The following is a 17,005-nucleotide window of genomic DNA, read 5'->3' on the forward strand; positions in this document are numbered from 1 at the left end:
TAAATATATATAGATTCTTGGTATAAAAATTTGAATAAAATCTTATAAAATGTGTTATTCTGCTTTGTGTCTTTTCTTTTTGTTTTTAGTTTATTTTTTATTTGTAAACATTCTAAAAATGATTTATTCTGGCATGCAATATTTTGGCGCTTCGGTTTGTCTTTTTTTATTATTAATTTTTTAAAAGCTAGCTGTGAGGATTAAAAGAAATAAACAAAATTAAGAAAAAAATATACAAAAGTTTAATGATTTATGTACGCTCTTCTCCATACAATTCATTACTTAAATGACTTAAAAAAACGATACAAATTAAAACTCCATAATCATGCGGTTTGTGCCATCTCGGATGGGATGCACCAAGTACTTCCATTTTGGTTAAAAACTTAATTATAACAAATTAAATTAATTGGTATATATAGCTCGATATTATATATATACGAATATATATGTATGTACACAGGATAAAATTTAAATCATTATTTAACAATATAAGATTTGATAAATACACCATTCGAATTTTTTTCAAGTTCAACTTAAGCTCTAAGCAACCGAATTATAATGCGTTTGTTTTTTTTTTTAAAACATAATTTTGGCGATAAAAAATGTCTCACAAATTGAAGGCGAGATTCACAGAAGGTTGTTGCTTGTTGTAGTTGTTGTTGTTATTATTGTGCCCTTCCGGTTGGTATAAGGGTTAAGGATTATAAGGATATGACCGGTAGGGCCATATCCCACTCGAAACTGTTCTTTGGAAGGGAATGTGAGTTCGGTATCTTTGTCCAAAAAAAAAAAAAAACAAAACAATTTAATCGCCCAATCACATATTGCAGTAACTCTCTAATCCACTCCAGTCGTTCTCCGTTCGATTTTCGTTGCCAATATTAGTGGTCGCCCTAGTCTAGCAATCCATCTCCTCCAGCGTCCGCGACAGCCGGTTATTGTCGATCCTACGGCGCTGCGACCGACGCACTGCATCCGCCCGCCGATACGGCTCACTCTTCAGGCCCAGCAGTATGTCCTCGAGGGCACCGTTGTAGACTTCGTCCTGCTGCAGCAGCTTCTTCTCCCGCACCGAGTGCGCCTTGCTCTTCAGCTCATTGATGACGGCGTCCTGCAAGGAGAGCGCGCAGGTTGAGGGCAACTGTTTTGCGATTCGAGGCCACAACCACAAGGATAATGAATGGAAATATAGAGAGGTTAGCATTAGAAACCATCACCAAAATCAGGTTATAAAGCTTATGACGGAATGGGATTAGCGATGGAATTAGCGAGGATTAGTCTGCGGAGGATTAGTCTGAGGTTAGGGGGGTTAGGAGACACAAGTAGAGCCCAGCCAGGCGACTTACACTAGAGTGGGGTAGGACTTTACACAACACTAATCCCCGTCACATGCCACCGATACCCACAGAGCCATAATTAGGTTGGGTTTTGTGGGGGGATTATGGTTTTGGGGATGAGGACATGCCTCTGGCCAACTCCCCAGGCGAGTATTAGAACGAGTATGGTGCGTTTTGTGTGTGTCTGTGTGTGTGTGTGAGGAGGAGGTAACCAAGGAACCAGGTTAGCGTGCTAGGACTGGCTGCGTTGCAGCATCTGCTTCTGGAGGGCAAACTCGAGCAGGCTATGGATTTGCGGCTTAAATCAGACCAGAATAAAGCATAACATATGTTACCAGGAGGGGATCATGTGTGGGGATTGTTGACTTCCGGTTCGGAGACACTCACCTGCTGCTTCTTCTGGTTAACCTTGTTGCGCATGAGCACCTGGTCGCTCTCCTTCTTCGAGGCGGCCAGAGCAGCTGCCTGCTCCAGTCTTCGACGCTGTTCGTTCTCCTGGTCGTGTTGCTAAAACGAGACACTCTTAGTTAGTATTTAAGGGATGCTAGTGACTAGTCACAGACTAACCTTAAACGCTCTTGTGAAGCGAACGATCAGGGCGAAGAAGGCCGCCGCATCGGCATTCCGGGAGGAGTCACCAAAGTACTCCACACACTCCTTGAAGGCATCTTGGGCATGGCGCAGATCGCTCTTGATCTTCTTCAGCTTGTCCTCGCTGTTGTTGAGGAAGTCGCGCAGGATGTGCGTCTGGGCGCCCTTCACCCGCAGCTCCGCCTCCTTGCGCACCAGCTCCATGCCCTTGTCCAGTTCCTGGACATCCGCCACCACATTTTCCAGGGCCACCGAGGCAGCCTTATCCGTACCATAAAGCTCGCTCTCGAAGTTCAACAGCTCCGGGAACTTGGCCCGAATGGTGGCCACAATGTAGTGCAGCAGGGAGGACCGCTTGTCCGTGGATTTCGTGTCGATCAGGGTGTCCAGGGACTGCAGCTTGAAGCCGTAGGCGGGTCCTCGCTTATTGCTGTTCAAGTAGTTGCCAAAGGCCAGGACTATTTCCAAGACCGCCTTGAACTTTCGCGACTGTTTCAGGGAGTTGGAAGCTCCGGCTATCGATTGCACTTGCTGTGGAAGGGAAGCCATACATTAGTACAAGGCCTAAGATAAGTCCTACTCCTAATCCTTACTGGACTTATGAGATGGACACTGTCGACAAAGTTGCCCATGTAGTTCATAATCGCCAGCTTGGACGAGATGCGCTCCACGCGGGACAACTGCAGCATGAACTTGTCCTCCTCGGTGAGCAGCTGCTGGTCCTTTCGCTCGATGATGTACTCCTTGTACGACTTGACCTCGGCATCCGTCGGCACCATCTTCTGCAGCAGCTCGACGTTCTCCAGCGACAGCTTCTTCAGGTCCAGACTGTGTATGGCAGCGATGACATCGTCGATGGGCATGCCCAGCTTTCGACGGGAGATTGCTGCAGAAAGTGGAGGTTTAGCTTGGTGGTGGCCGCTAGAAGATGCTAGGATTACTCACCAATATTTCTTAACCTCGTGTGCTCCAGCAGGGAGACATTGTCGGGCCTCTTGAAGCGTTTGCTGGACTGCAGCGATCCATCCACCTCCGTGCCACTGCTGCCGTTCTGGAGGGCGCCACCGATGCCGATCTTGAAGCGCTCCTCGAACTCGTTGAAGTCGATCTGCTTGAAGATCTTCTCGTCGTCCAGCTCGTTGAAAATGGTACCGCGCACCTGCAAGGTCAAGAAATAAATCAGTTTCCATTGGTATTCGAGACTAATTACGAGCAAGCTCACCTGGTTCGGCTTCAGAGCTATCCAGTTCAAGGTGGGCAGCTTGTACTTGGTGGGCACTTTGCGCTTGATGGTCATGGCGCCGTCGGGAGCGGGCATGAAGCCGGCTGCAGGCGGTGGCGGCGGATGGAAGGAGCTGAGCGAGGGCGTGGCATGCGGGGGCGAGGGCACCGTCGAGGTCATGCTGCCATTGGGACTGACCATCGGACTCAGTCCGGGCATCATGGGCGGCGGCGGTGGCGCCGGTGGAGCTGGCGGTGGTGGTGGTGGCGGGGCAGCCGATGCCACTGGCGAACAGGGCATCGGTGGTGGAGGTGGTGGTGGCGCCAAGCTGGATGTTCCTGAGGTGGAGCCGGCCAAGAGGCCGCCACCGTTGACCAGGGAGCCATCGCCACTGGAGGCGGAACGCGGCAGGGAGCGACTCAGCGTCTGAAGCTCCAGGTTCTTGGTGTGGAGGAGGGTGTCCCGCTTCTTGAGCTCCTGCTCGTTGTGCTGCAGCATGCGCTGGAGCAGGGTGAGCTCCTCCTCCAGCTTCTGGCGCACTATCGCCAGCTGCTCGCGCTCCGTCTTCAGGGTTATGTTCTCCGACTCCAGCTCCGCGTACTTGTACAGGAACTCGGAGTTGCGATCGATCTCCCGCTCCAGCTGATCCTCCAGCTCCTGCACCCGCTCCAGGGCCGCCGTCTTCGTCTCCGAGTCCTCCATCAGGGCGGCCACATCGAACACGTTGTCCAGATAGGCGGATATCTGCACCTTCAGCTCCTCGGACTCGGTCAGCCGTATCCGCTCCAGGTACTTGTCCAGGCCCAGGGCCGTGAACTCGTACTGCAGATGCACCCGGTAGTTCATGTCCTCCACCGAGTGGACCACGATGTTCATGAACTGCATGCAGGCGACCATGAAGTCGATGTTGAAGGCCTCGAAGTTCATGAAGTACTCCATGAGGGTCTGGAAGCGCCGCTGCTCCTGGCACACGTCCTTAAAGTTGTCAAACGAGCCCAGGATGATCTCGTGCCCGCCCTTCACCAGGCAGATGGCCGCCAGCAGCTCCAGCACCAGGGCCTTGGTCCGCAGCGACTTGTGGATGAGGCTGAGGGCGATGCAGTTGATCGCCTCCCGGTGCTGGATGACCATGTTGAACCCGTACTTGTTGTTCATGATGGCCCGCAGGCACATGATGGACACATGGATGTCGTCGGTGGCCGCCCCCATGTTCAGCTTGGCGATGTGCCGCGACCGCCGCTTCAGACTGGGACTGTCCAGCGCGTCCGGCAGGGCTGGTCGCAGGAATCCGTAGGACAGCGACTGCTGCCCATGCGGCTGGTGACGCGAGTCCATCAGCAGGGAGCCATTGGCCAGGCCATTGCCGCCATGTGCCAGGGCTCCCCCTCCACCACCGCCCGGACTAATGGAACTACTGTTGCCGCCCAGGACGATCTCGCTGCCATCACCACCGCTGGTGAGATACTGAATCTCCTCGGAGGCACACAACGCCCCCTGGAGGCGCTGTTCGTGGCGCATCATCTGCAGCCGGAAGCTGAGATAGTCGACGAGGGCGTCCAGCCCCTGGTTGGTGTCGTCCAGGAACTCCTTCACCCACTCGATGTGATTGGTGCGCAACGAGATCTCCAGATCCCGGAGCACCTGGGTCGACGTTGACTCGCCGACCATTTTCCGCTTCTGACAAAGAAAGTAGAAGAGGTAAAGCTGCAGGTGTACAAACAGAAGGAAGGTGAGAGACAGAGTGCGGAGTTGGGGGTGGGGGAGGAACAGGATGCGGAGAGTCGGAGCATCGGCGGCAGGACGCGGTTCCAGGATGTGCAGGTGCCAGGATGTAAACAAAGGAAAGAAGAGAAAGAGTGGGTGGGTGTGGGTGTTTTGGATGGAGTGGTTGGGTATTGGAGTGGGTGGGTGGTTGGGTGGTGGAGTGGTTGGGTGGTTGGGTGGATCGTGGCGTGTTGTCAGTGTTGTGAGTAGAGAAGTGAAGTTTATACATTAATATCGGAACAACAGATTTAATCACTTAATCCTTCCTTCAAAATAGGAGCTTAGTTAGCCTAATAGTTGGTTAGATAGTTGAAGGTTTTAGTTAATCATTTTAGTTTAAATTTAATCTTTGATTTAGTTACTAAGACAACCAGAAACCACACTACAGGAAGCTACAGGAAGAGTATCCAGAAGTCATAGCTTACCCGGTGACTGCGCGAGGCCTTGGGGTCCAGGTAGGTTCGCAGTTTACTCAAGTAATGTGAGGGTGGATCTTTGGCCTGCACCATTTCCTAAAAAAAGTAGATAAATAATACTACATTAGGGGGTACACATTAGAGGGTAATAATAAGTAATATAAGACCCAAGAGTCTCTCTGGGCTTTGGTGGAGGTGGATGCCTCAACACCACCAACCTATTGCGGCTTAGAGGCTTTTACTTTTTTTATTTTCTTCTTCTTCGGTTTTTTTGTAACTGCATATTTGTGTGCATGGCTACCCCCCCTCCAAACTAAGCCACGATCGCCACATAAGCATCGATGGCTTGCCTAACTTTTTTTTAAACATTTTGAAGCATGAAGCGTGGTATACTTGTTTTTGGCTCAAGTCTCTGGTATCTGGTCTCTGGTTTTTAGGCTTTTTTTTGTCTATTTTTTTTTTTTTAAACTATGCCACCAAAAACCACAACAATAACAACAATAACAACAACAACAACAAAGACCTATGCAACCAACGCATGACTACAACCTAAACTATGTGTGGGCTTTTTTTCGGTTTTGGGTCTCCAAACTGCATCCAGAGAGGAGAGAAACCCCAGAAACCAGTTTGATTCTTTTTCCTAGTCGGTAGTAACACCACCACCATATATGTATTTGGGAGATACTATATACATATATGCTTGTAAGCCAACTGCAAGCGACTCCAACGATTAAAAACTGCAATTTATCGCCGTCATAATAATTTGCATTTTGTCACTAAAGAGAGACAGGAAGAGCCAGACAGAAAGAGAGGGAGATGGCATGGACATGGAGGTTTGGGGATTGGCTTCACTCCACTTCACTTCAATCCACTCATACCCACAGCCGAGTCGAGGAGTCGTCCTCGAGTGGCTCGAGTTCGCCTCCACCATCATCACCGGACCTGTCCGTGTGTCCGCGTGTCCGCCTCCCTGTTCGTTGGCTTTGTCAGTGGGCTGAGTTTTCATTCATTTCCATGACTAGACCGAGTTAGAGGTGCAACTGTGGCTGTCATATCCTCAATATTATGACATTTTTTTAAGGAAAAATTTTAAAAATTCAAAAATTAAAGTTTTTTGAGAAAAATTGATTAAATTACTAATATTCTTGAAACCATGATACAATTATATAAGGTAGTCCATTCGTTGACTTAACTGCATTATTTTTATTTTAACATAGTAAGCGTTGAATAGTGCGAGTGAAACGGCTATACAGTACTTTGATTAACCCTTACATGGAGCATGGGGCTAAAAGTTTTTCTTAGTTATGACAATAATAGCAAAAAGTCATTTTTTTCTTGGCCACTTAAGGGTTAAAGTTATGAAAACAAAATCACCTTTCAGTTTGACAGTTTGAAATTAAGTGAGCAAACCCGAACGATATGTCAGTGGAATGGACTACCTTATATAATTGTATCATGCTTGAAACTATTATTCAAAATTTATCTTTTATTTAACAAAGCATTACAATAAAAGCAAGTTAAAAGGTGGTGCAGGGTTCTAAGGTTCTCAAATAATAATTTATAATCATAATAATAATTTATTAAAAAAAACATCTTCGAAAAAGTATCGTTTACGTTTTTATTTTTTACTCAGAACCCCAGGGTTCCTCCTCCTCTAGACGTCTTAAAACACAAAGGTTTTAAAAATTCAAAAATTAAAGTTTCTTTTAAAGGAAAATTAGAAAAAATGTTCAAATTAGTCATATTTATTAAGAGATTAAAAATAAATTTACTTTTTATAAAGAAATCATTACATTAGAAGCATTTAAGAAGGTGCTTTGGTTCTCAAATAGAAATATATTTTAATAAAAATAATATATAAAAATAATGATAATCTTTAAATCTATCTTAAATCTATATTTTGAAATCTTTATCTAAATTTTTTAATCTAAATCTTTAAAAAAGTATCTTTTAGATTTTTTCTTTCCAATTAAAATCCCAGGTTTTCTAGAGGTTTTGGATCTAACATTTTCAAAAATATCCCCAAAAAGCCAATTTCAAATAAATATTTCTAATATTTTGTAATATTAAGTATAATATTATTTTGTTATATATCACATAATATTGTATTTTGTAATATTTTCCCCTCAAAAAACCCCACTGTGCGATGGTGCCTGAATTATGGAAAACAGGTCTGGGCTGCAGGCATGCAGGCGGTTAAGGAACCGGCGACGACTTGGACGTGGATGTGGCTGTGGATGTGACTGGGGACGTGGACAACAACAATAGTCGTAAGAACAACAACTTGGAGCCGTGTTTGGGTGTTTATGATACTTTTATCTGTGTGGCAAGTCTCAGGCTCTGAGAGAGTGTTGGAATAAATTCCTTTCTTTGTTTTGATTTTTTTTTTTCATTTTTTTTTTTGTTACTCCACCAAAATGCCGATGGCGAATATATTATGTTTTATTTTTTGTTACTGTTCTCTTCCGTTTGTTGTTGTTATTTTTGTGTTTTTTTGTAGGTGCAGCTCTTTTTTTGAAAATTCAGTGACCCAGTTAGTAGCTAGATGGATGGATAGATAGTTGGATGGATGGACATATAGATAGAATCCACCAAAAGGGGCACGCTCTGGCGAACACGTTAATAGTTTCGTCATAATCCATTAAAAAAAAACAAAAATAATAACAAAACACGCGATCTAGATTTGTACAAAGATACACTCTTAAAAATATATATATTCGTACAATTTACTGCCTTAATTCTAAAGCTATTTTTTAGGATTCCGTCAGCAAATTTTAAATCATTTAAAAACCCCAAAAAAAAAAAAAGATCAAAACTGTGGAGCGACACAACAGCACGCACTGCATAATGATTGACAAAGTCGGAGCAGATATGTACCTCAATTATATAGCTGGAGAGGGAGATATATGGAGTATATATTTAAACACATGTCCTACAATTTATTGTTAAGCATTGGAGCTTAAAAAACAATGTTAAATATTTCGGAAAAATATTTTAAATAAAATACTAGCTTATAGAAATAATATATTATAATAACTGACCACCTTAGCTCTACTATTCAGGCCCACTCTAGCTCTAGTTTAGCAGCCCACTCCGGCCAGTTGTTAATTGATGGAGAACTTCATAAAGTTGCTCAACGCATAAACGCCTTTGGCATTCCATAGCCAGACGCGATTGTGCAAAGCCATTTGGAATATAGTTTAATTAGAGGGGGCACTCCACTCCACTCGGCAGTTGTAGAGCCTAAAGGTCAGCGTTCAAGGTGCCCGACATAGGCCCCCCAGTGAACTAACACCCATAGTCTCCAGTGACCCCAAGAGAGAGATGCCAAAGTGCCAAGCTGGGAAGCTTAATTTTAAATAAAAAAATATTCCATAAAATAGCCTCAAGACTAGCTCAGCTAGACTAGATTATCTTATCCTCTAGACTAGACTAAACCACTTACTTGATCGCAAATCATGTCCCACTTCTTCTCGTCATCGTAGTTTCGCAACAATTTTGCCTTATCCGGTGGCAGATCCATCGAAGCCTGAAAAGAACACAAAGAAATCATAAGTTTTTAAGTTTAAATAGAGCAATATTCATAGCTATTATATAATTCTATAAAATGATTGAATAAAAACACCCAATGTTAGTCAGCCAATTGGAAAACCCATTAAGCCAAAAGTACACTACGCATTATGGCCCATTAAGGTATCCAGTCTTGCATCTCTTGAGATACTTTACCGGAACACTGTTTGCCTGATGTACCAACATACATATATGTATATATAGAGATTCATGCAAATATTGGATTACTTCAGCGGGGACTGCTGATGGGCGATCATGAGATCATTGGGAAGCGTCATTAAGCCACAAAGAAAAGCCAACAAAAAGGGAAGTTTATTATTCATAGACGCGGAGACACAGTCACGCTCTTTTTCCCTGAAACTGATTTCAAAACAAGAAAGGAAAGCTTCATCCAAAGATGTGGCTGGGGGGCTATATACTATAGCTAAGATACCTAGGATTCACAAGAGGTTCCCACAAAGAAAAAAAAAAGGGAAATATCGATCGGAAATGTTATGGCAATATTTTTAAGTAGATCGATGGGGATTTGATCCACAAATCTTTGAAGATATGCCGCTCAAGAATTAGATAAAAAATAGCGAAGATATGAGTATGCTATGGGGCCACATATAAAAATAGTGGATTAATCAAGGGGTTCGATCGAAAACTAGTTGCTAGATTTTAAGGCAGATTCAAGATTCAAGGGAATTCATCGACAAATCTTTTAAGACATTCCACTCATAAATTGAATGAAAAATGGCAAAATAGACATGATTTGGGGCCATATATGAAAAAAATGGATGTTACAAAGGTTTCTCTCAGAAAATAAAGAAAAATATCATTGAAAAATGTTGTTTATAGGTTTTAGCGCAGTTTTATGAGGAATCGATCCACAAATCTTTAAAGGTATTCCCTGGGAGAATTGGGAAACAATTGACAAAGTTATGGATAGGGTTTAAAGTGATTTTTAAAAATCCAAAATTTCTTAAATGGGCTCTCTCACACAAAAATGGGAAAATTTTGATAAAAAATTTTGTTGTTGAATCTTAAAGTAGATTGGTGTAGAATCAATCCACGAATCTTTTAAAGTACTCCGTTTATGAATCTGTTAAGAATTGCCAAAGATATAGATATCTCTTCCAGCAATATACAAAAATCCCGTATTTAGCAAGGAGTTCCCTCATAAAAAATAAAAAAAATGAATCAAATATTTTGTTTATAGGTTTTAATGAAGTTTTAAGGAGAATTGATAAACAAATATTAACGAAGCTATTCACTGGAAGAAACGCTTAAGAATTGGCAAAGATATGCACATAGTTCGGCGACATATTTGAAAATCCTGAATTTCCCAAGCGGACAAAAAAAATCGAAAAATATTGATGGAAATTTTTAGTGCCAGATTTAGATGTAGATTAATGAAAAAATCATATAACATATCTTTTGAGGTACTCCGTTCATGAATCGGTTAAAAATTGATCGATAGGGAATCAATTTTTAAAACTGAGAGACTAGTTTGCGTAGAAACAGACAGACGGACAGACGGGCATGCTCATATCAACTTAGGAGGTGATCCTGATCAAGAATATATATACTTTATAGGGTCGGAGATGTCTCCTTCACTGCGTTGCACACTTTTGGACAAAATTATAATACCCTCTGCAAGGGTATAATAAATAGACCACTAGTTGCACCTATGTATGTACATATCTTTGTCATCTTGTACAGCTCACTGACCCTAAAAAGCAGTCCAAGCACACTCACGGCCCGTCCCACCTGACCAACAGAAACAGATTGTGTAAAATGGTCAAGAGTATGGCATATAGCCATTTAACGGGCGGGAATGCAGGCGGGAATAATGAAATCGGCAAATATATGCTTACGTGACTCCAATTGAAATTTTCCAGTTTAGTACTCCTGGTTTCTGGGTGCAGCAGCTGCCGTTGGGAGGGAGTTCTAATTAGACCAGTACACAGCAGCACGAAATAGGGTGTGTTCTCGGGGATCGAGGAGTGCAACATGGTCAAGTTGGGAATATAAGCCATCCCCAGTAGTTTGTTTTTAAAATCACTATAGCTAATGTTCTCTAATTTTCTCATTTTAGTGTCTGCTTCCCATTCCCATTGAGACTTTACATGAATTATCATAGTTTCCCGAGTGTTAATTAAGCTAAAAAACAATTATTAAAATTATCTTGAATTGTGGCCTTTGTTATATTTCATATACAATGTATATGATTTTTTATCAGAACGTGCTCAATGGGGAAATATAAAGAGACTTCCCAGGCCTGGCGAGCTTGAGAGCAAGTGGGGGCTTTAAATGCGAGAATAATTGCAAAATTTATTGATTAATTAATTTGTAATGTTATGGGTGAGTCTCAAGCCTCGAGCCCATTGGCCTCTAGCTACTCCCTATAGAGACGTCACTCCTACTCCCAGCTCCACTCCCAGTCTGATTTGCCTCAACGCTCTTTAAAAAAAAAAATAAAACAATAAATAAGCAAATAAGTAAATGAAATGTTCATAAAAAACATACTTGAGAGAATAATAAACAAGGTGACAAAGACGGGGAGCTCTCTTTATTTTTTTAATATTTATGCCATGGCAGGCTCAGTCTCAAGACCCAAGAAAGCGAAAAGTGCGCGCTACTTTTACTCCACAAGTCGGATATAAGTGGAGACCTTACTATACTACTATATACTCTATATGACGTTTGTACAATACATTCATGTCTGTATGGGATAATGAATGGAATAATGAATGTGACTTGACCGTCACACCGGATACGCATTTTAAATTTGTTTCATTTTTTGTGACTAAGCCTTGGGGGTACTTGTAGCCTCCAATTTAGGAATATATACATATATATTTTTATTATTTCTTTTTTTATATTATTTTATAACCAAGAGATAAAAAAAAAAAACAAGGGCTTGTAGGGAGGGCTTGTATGCCTAATTATTCTTTAGAGTCTGAGTGGAAATTTTATTTGAAATGACTAGACCATCCCCTAAGAGTCATAGTAATTTCCCCCCCTTTTTTAATTGATAATTTAGAGACTGAGCATTTTATAATGCTTTTCATGCGTAACATGTACATCAATAGAAATAGAAATAGATGTAAACACAAGCGAGTGACTCAATCATGTGAGTCAATCATTAAATGTTTATAAAAATAAAAAAAAGAAGAAAATTCCTTAAGAAAATTATTAAGAAATACACCATAGAACCTACTATATTTGTACTAAACTTCCTGTTTTCTGGGAATCTTAGTCTTTGTTTAGGAATTGTTTTGTTAAGAAACGTAACTTAAGATCAAACATCAACCGATGCACGTGCCAAATACAAGAAAGTAAGTCCTTTGTTTGAAATATACTCCTTAGAGAAAGATCTTCCCATGAAGTCTAAAGTCGATAAAAAAAAAAATAGCCATATGCTTTGATGTTTTTATCATAAAAACCGAGCTCTTTTTTGCAGTTTTTTTTGCAGGAAGTGGCCAGCAAAGATAAAGAAAATATTTGAACTGCAACCGAGATAATGCCGAGAGTTCAGGCATCCACAGAGGGCATAGCCATCCGTTAGATAAAGCCAACAAGTTGGTCATTAGGGGGGAACTCCCCTCCTACTGTTAGCTGTTAACAACAGTTGTGGTTCACTGCCTTGCGGTTTGGGGTTCAACCTTTGGAAAATGTCATTAACAAAGGCGGCTATATGGCCATAGATTCTAGCCCAGGTGATTGGTGTGATTGGTGATTAATAACCCAGTGAAAGTCTCTTTGGGAAAGTTTAGTCTATGCGGTTTAGTCTCCTGGCCGTTTTCCATATTAATGTCTAGGCCTGGCCATAATGACACCCACACCGACCACCGCAGATAAGTCTCTCTCTCTGGCTGGCTGGAAAGTTGATGCCGTCAGCGAAGCAATTAAATTGCAATTTTTATCAATTCATAAGCAATCGTGTTTAAGCTGGACTCCCTCCTATTGTTTCATTTTACTTTCAATCGAGTTCATTATCGTGAAGAAAGTAAATGCTAATAAATGCAGGAGTTAAGGGGTTACTCTACTGTAGAGTTTAAACAAAATGAAAATTTTGTTGGCTTAAAAAATAGTCTAAGAAATAGGTAGTGACTCTTATTTCTAATTTCTTTTAGAGTCAAACTTTAAATGTCTTTTTGACTAAATCTTGAAAACCCTAATACCCAGAGAAACAAGTATGATTTTTTCGATAAGTAAAATTTAATAATAAAAAAAAGACTCCTTCTGGTCTAAAAATGGTCCAAGTTTTAATTATTATTAACTTAAATATATGTTACTTTTAAGCTGATAATATCATGTCGATCATGTATTTTCGAATTCTGTTCTGTAAGAATTTTTGACATATGACCTAAATGTTTAGTTTTTTTCTTTAGTTTTTCTGTTAAATTGTCGAAAAAATACAGAAATACAATTTTTAAAAATAATCTCCTTCGTTAAGGAGCTTGAGAACATATCCAAGAAGATTGTGTACAAATTTCAGACCGATCAGATCATACATTTTCGAGAAATCGAGATCACCGACTTTAAAAACGCTGTTTTGAAAAAAAGGTTTCAAAGATATCCGGCACATTAATTAAGGTATAGTTCGAAAAATATTTATCGGATTGAGTTTAAATTTAAATTTTAAATATTTAGATTAGAACAAAAATAATATTTAATTTTTTGAAAATCCTAACTAGGTATAACCCCTTAATATAAACATTGAGTTTCTCTTCAAGAGATATTATATCAAGCATTCCCGAATATAAAGATTACAGATTACAGTGGCTGTGCACATGACCTTGTTTTTGAAGAAACCTTGAGGAATTGAAGAAGATTATTTTAAGAATATATTGTTGGAAAAACACCTAAAAAAAATAAACTAATAATAACCAGAGAAAGCATCCAAGTTTCTTAGGAGACTGCACCCCAGCACCCTAGTGCTCTTTCGTATACAAAGTTCACTCAACCCACTCAACAACTACTATACTATATAGTACTCTCTGGAGTACTGGAGAGCTCTGTAATTTAACCGGAAACATGTGCAGGGAGAACTGCGTCCGATTAGAGATCCCCAGCCAAAGGCAAATTATTAGCGGAAAATGGTCTTTGGGTCTCTTAGGTCTCTGGTTATTTTTAAAAAGCATGATTCAGATAAACAATTGAGCTGCAGGGACGTTGAATGGACTGGTCCGTCAAGTCCACTTCAATGGCAAACAGCAAATAGCAAACAGCAAACAGCACTTTTTGACTAAATTAAGGTAAACACGAATTAGACAAAAAAAATCCAAGACAGCCAGCAAGGCAAGGGCGAGGCCAGAGACAGAGTCAGAGCCCAGAGCCAGACCCCAGACCTCAGACCTCAGAGCCAGCTACCGAAATGGCAAACAAACAAAAAAATCAACAAGATTTTAAGGTAAACACACCAGAAACACACTTTGAGTGCGAAAATAAGGCAATGATCGACCAGAAGTGGTTATCTAAGGTCTGATAATACCCTTGGATTCGACACAAGTACCCTTTCTTTGTAAGATCTGAAATATATATACATCTAGAAGAGGTATAGGTCTTATCGTTATGCCTGGCGCTGTATCTGTAGTGCCAAAAACGATCCGATCCAAACTCGGAACCTCGTTGGTGGTGGAATCATTTCTCAAGTTACTGAGAGCCGATAACTGAGAATACGAGCTGCGTATATAAATAAAGATTTGTGGTCGGCTTGGAGGAGATAAGCCCAGATCTGAGAAGCATCCAGAGCGGGAGCGGGAAACGTGAGTCAGCCCCAGAGAGAGAGTGGAGGAGAGGAGAGGAGAGGGTATCGATCAATTTGCTTTAATTGCCATTAGCATGTCGAATCCAAATCCCAGCTGTGGGTCAGAGACGGAGTCCATGACCAGCCAGAACCAGAAGAGCTCGGAGAGAACTAAGTGCTTTTTTTTTTTATTTCATTCTTACTTTTATTTGATTTTTTATTTTTGTATTTTTTTGGCAATATTTTTACTCGTAAAATCTTAATTATGCGGTCTTGTTCGGAGAAGAAAAAAAAACGAAAATTGTCTAGTGAGATGACAAAATATATTCAGAGGCTAGGCACACGCCCCACAGGCACAGTGGCTCAAGATAGCTTCAAAATTTAGAGATTTTTCTAAAAAAGATACAAAGATTAAAGATAGAAAAGTATCTTTAAGTAACCTCCTTTCCTAAAAGGACCTATTTTTGAAAATAATCCCAAATATCCCTTTACCACTGTCCCTGCTATGGGGATCTATAGCCTGTAGCTGTGGAAACATCAACAGAACCGAGCCGGGGAGAGGCGCAAATACAAACTCAAAGATACACACGCACACAGCCACACTGTATCTGTGTGTGTGTGAGTATCTGACACTAAATTCAAGCGAACAACCAACTCGCCGCCGCCGTACACCCGATGAGGTCATCAATCACATGCAACAAATGCGAGGGCGGAACCAGGAGCTCCATGAAGGGGGTGCCGCCAGAGAGGGGAGTGTTCTGAAGTAGGGGAAGTAAGGGAGTGAGGAAGGGGGGTGGCAGGAAGCCAATCCTTAAGACTTCAAATCGGAAAACTTACAAAAGAAATCAAGTAAGAAATCATTTCAAAAATGTTACTCCCCTTAGGAAGTTACAGAAAACTAACCCCAGGCTTTAAAATAAAATTAAAAAATAATAATAAATAATAAAAATTAAAAATTAATCGTTTTTATAATCAATGTTATGGTATATTATAATCGAAGGTCTCAGAGGTAGCCTCAGGTTTCCCAAAAAAAACTAAAAAAAACGATTAAGCTTGAAGGTGTTTTGGGTTCAACACCTTGAACTTTACTTTCCCAATTTTAAACCTTAATTTTAATCTTAAAACATAGTTAGTGACTAACTTCTAAGTCTTATCCTATTACAAAATAATCCTTATACTAATCTGTAAACCCAACTCACCAAAACTTTGGCAAACCGCCTGTCCAGCTCATCCGTGGTGGGCATGGGCTGTTGGCTCCGACTCCTCAGGCTCGGCTGGCGGACATGCTGGTACTGGGAACTGCAGCCGATGTCATAGCGCAGATCCTGCTTCTGCAACGTGCCACTGCCACTGGAGGCCGAATGGCCATTGTTGCGCAGCATCGAGTGGACATGAGGATGATGGGGATCCACATCGGCGTCCACATCGGCGCTGGTGATGGAACGCGACTTGACAGCACCCATTATGGTGGCAAAGCGACCAGAGCCGCCCCCGCCTCCACCTCCACCGCCTACGCCGGCGCCAACACCACCTGGACCACCTCCGCCTCCGCCTGGATCGGGATCGCCTCGAGCGTCCTCGATGCTCGCCGCTTGTAGCGCTGTGCTAAGGGACAGCGACAGGGTCCCCCATACAGTTCGGCAGAGGACGCGGGTGCGTTCGGGGCAACTTGAAAGTTGCTCTTTGATTCCGTTGAAGATATCCAAAGCGGCTGTGGCGGTTTTCTGGCTGGTGGTGTCGTTGGTGGCTCCTTTCCTGCGTTCCTGGAGTTCCTAATTTCCAATCGAAATTCGCTTTTTGTGCTGGAGGGCTATTTTTTTGTTTTTAAATCTGGATCTGGAGTTAAAACTGCAGTCTTCAAATTTTGAAATTTAAAATTTACTTATTTTCTGACAATCTAAGCAAAAAACACAATTTTTTTTTTTATTTCGAGCTGGTGCTGCTGCTGCAGCGACGACAGCGCTGCTGAACAAATACACTCTCTCACACACGCACACCGATGCAGCCACAAAAACACAGACAAAGCCAGATTTGGATGAAAGGCTCCTGCGGCAGGCGACGCCTCTTTTGGCTTTTGTTCGATTCCAGATAGTTTCCCGACTATATAAAGCTCTACTAATCGGGTGAGCCACCTCTCGTATTTAACTTAATTCTATTATCCGGCTTGGGAGGAGTCCGAGTCCGAGGGTTAAATATTAAATGCAGGTAAATGCACTTTTGCCGACCGACCGCGCAACGTCCTCCTCTCGAAAAATTCAAACTCTGTGTGACCAGTGTGACATGTAGGTGAAATTACCTCGATGTAAACATCTCTTAAAAGACTTGCAGTTTAAAACATGCACGGTCTTACTAAAACGGCTTTACCGTT

At 41.9% G+C, this 17,005-nt stretch overlaps 1 protein-coding gene across 6 annotated transcripts; it reads right to left on the reverse strand.

The window, feature by feature from the left end:
• Positions 1 to 219: 219 nt before the first annotated feature.
• Frl (formin-like protein) lies at positions 220 to 16,910 on the reverse strand. 6 transcript variants are annotated; one of them, XM_017234564.3, is made up of 9 exons: positions 15,837 to 16,910; positions 8,776 to 8,859; positions 5,340 to 5,426; positions 3,151 to 4,854; positions 2,874 to 3,087; positions 2,522 to 2,814; positions 1,905 to 2,459; positions 1,725 to 1,844; positions 220 to 1,111 (listed from the first exon to the last, which is right to left on the reverse strand). In XM_017234564.3, exons 1-9 carry the CDS (start codon positions 16,098 to 16,100, stop codon positions 899 to 901), a joined length of 3,534 nt encoding a protein of 1,177 aa, XP_017090053.2. In that variant the 5' UTR covers positions 16,101 to 16,910; the 3' UTR covers positions 220 to 898. The 6 variants fall into 6 exon arrangements, with proteins under 6 accessions (XP_017090053.2, XP_017090054.2, XP_017090056.2 ...); XM_017234565.3 differs by having other exon boundaries at positions 3,151 to 4,827; positions 15,837 to 16,909; XM_017234567.3 differs by having other exon boundaries at positions 220 to 1,141; positions 3,151 to 4,827; positions 15,837 to 16,909.
• Between the last annotated feature and the right edge of the window lie 95 nt (positions 16,911 to 17,005).

Source organism: Drosophila bipectinata, chromosome 3L (assembly GCF_030179905.1).
Source record: "Drosophila bipectinata strain 14024-0381.07 chromosome 3L, DbipHiC1v2, whole genome shotgun sequence".
Lineage (NCBI taxonomy): Eukaryota > Metazoa > Arthropoda > Insecta > Diptera > Drosophilidae > Drosophila > Drosophila bipectinata.

Coding starts and splice junctions, on each gene's coding strand:
- Frl (XM_017234566.3), bottom strand. CDS start 16,100: ATGGGTGCTGTCAAGTCGCGTTCCATCACCAGCGCCGATGTGGACGCC. Junction 8,860..15,836: donor GGCGGTTTGCCAAAGTTTTG/GTGAGTTGGGTT, acceptor TGTTCTTTTCAG/GCTTCGATGGATCTGCCACC. Junction 2,460..2,521: donor GTGTCCATCTCATAAGTCCA/GTAAGGATTAGG, acceptor TCCCTTCCACAG/CAAGTGCAATCGATAGCCGG.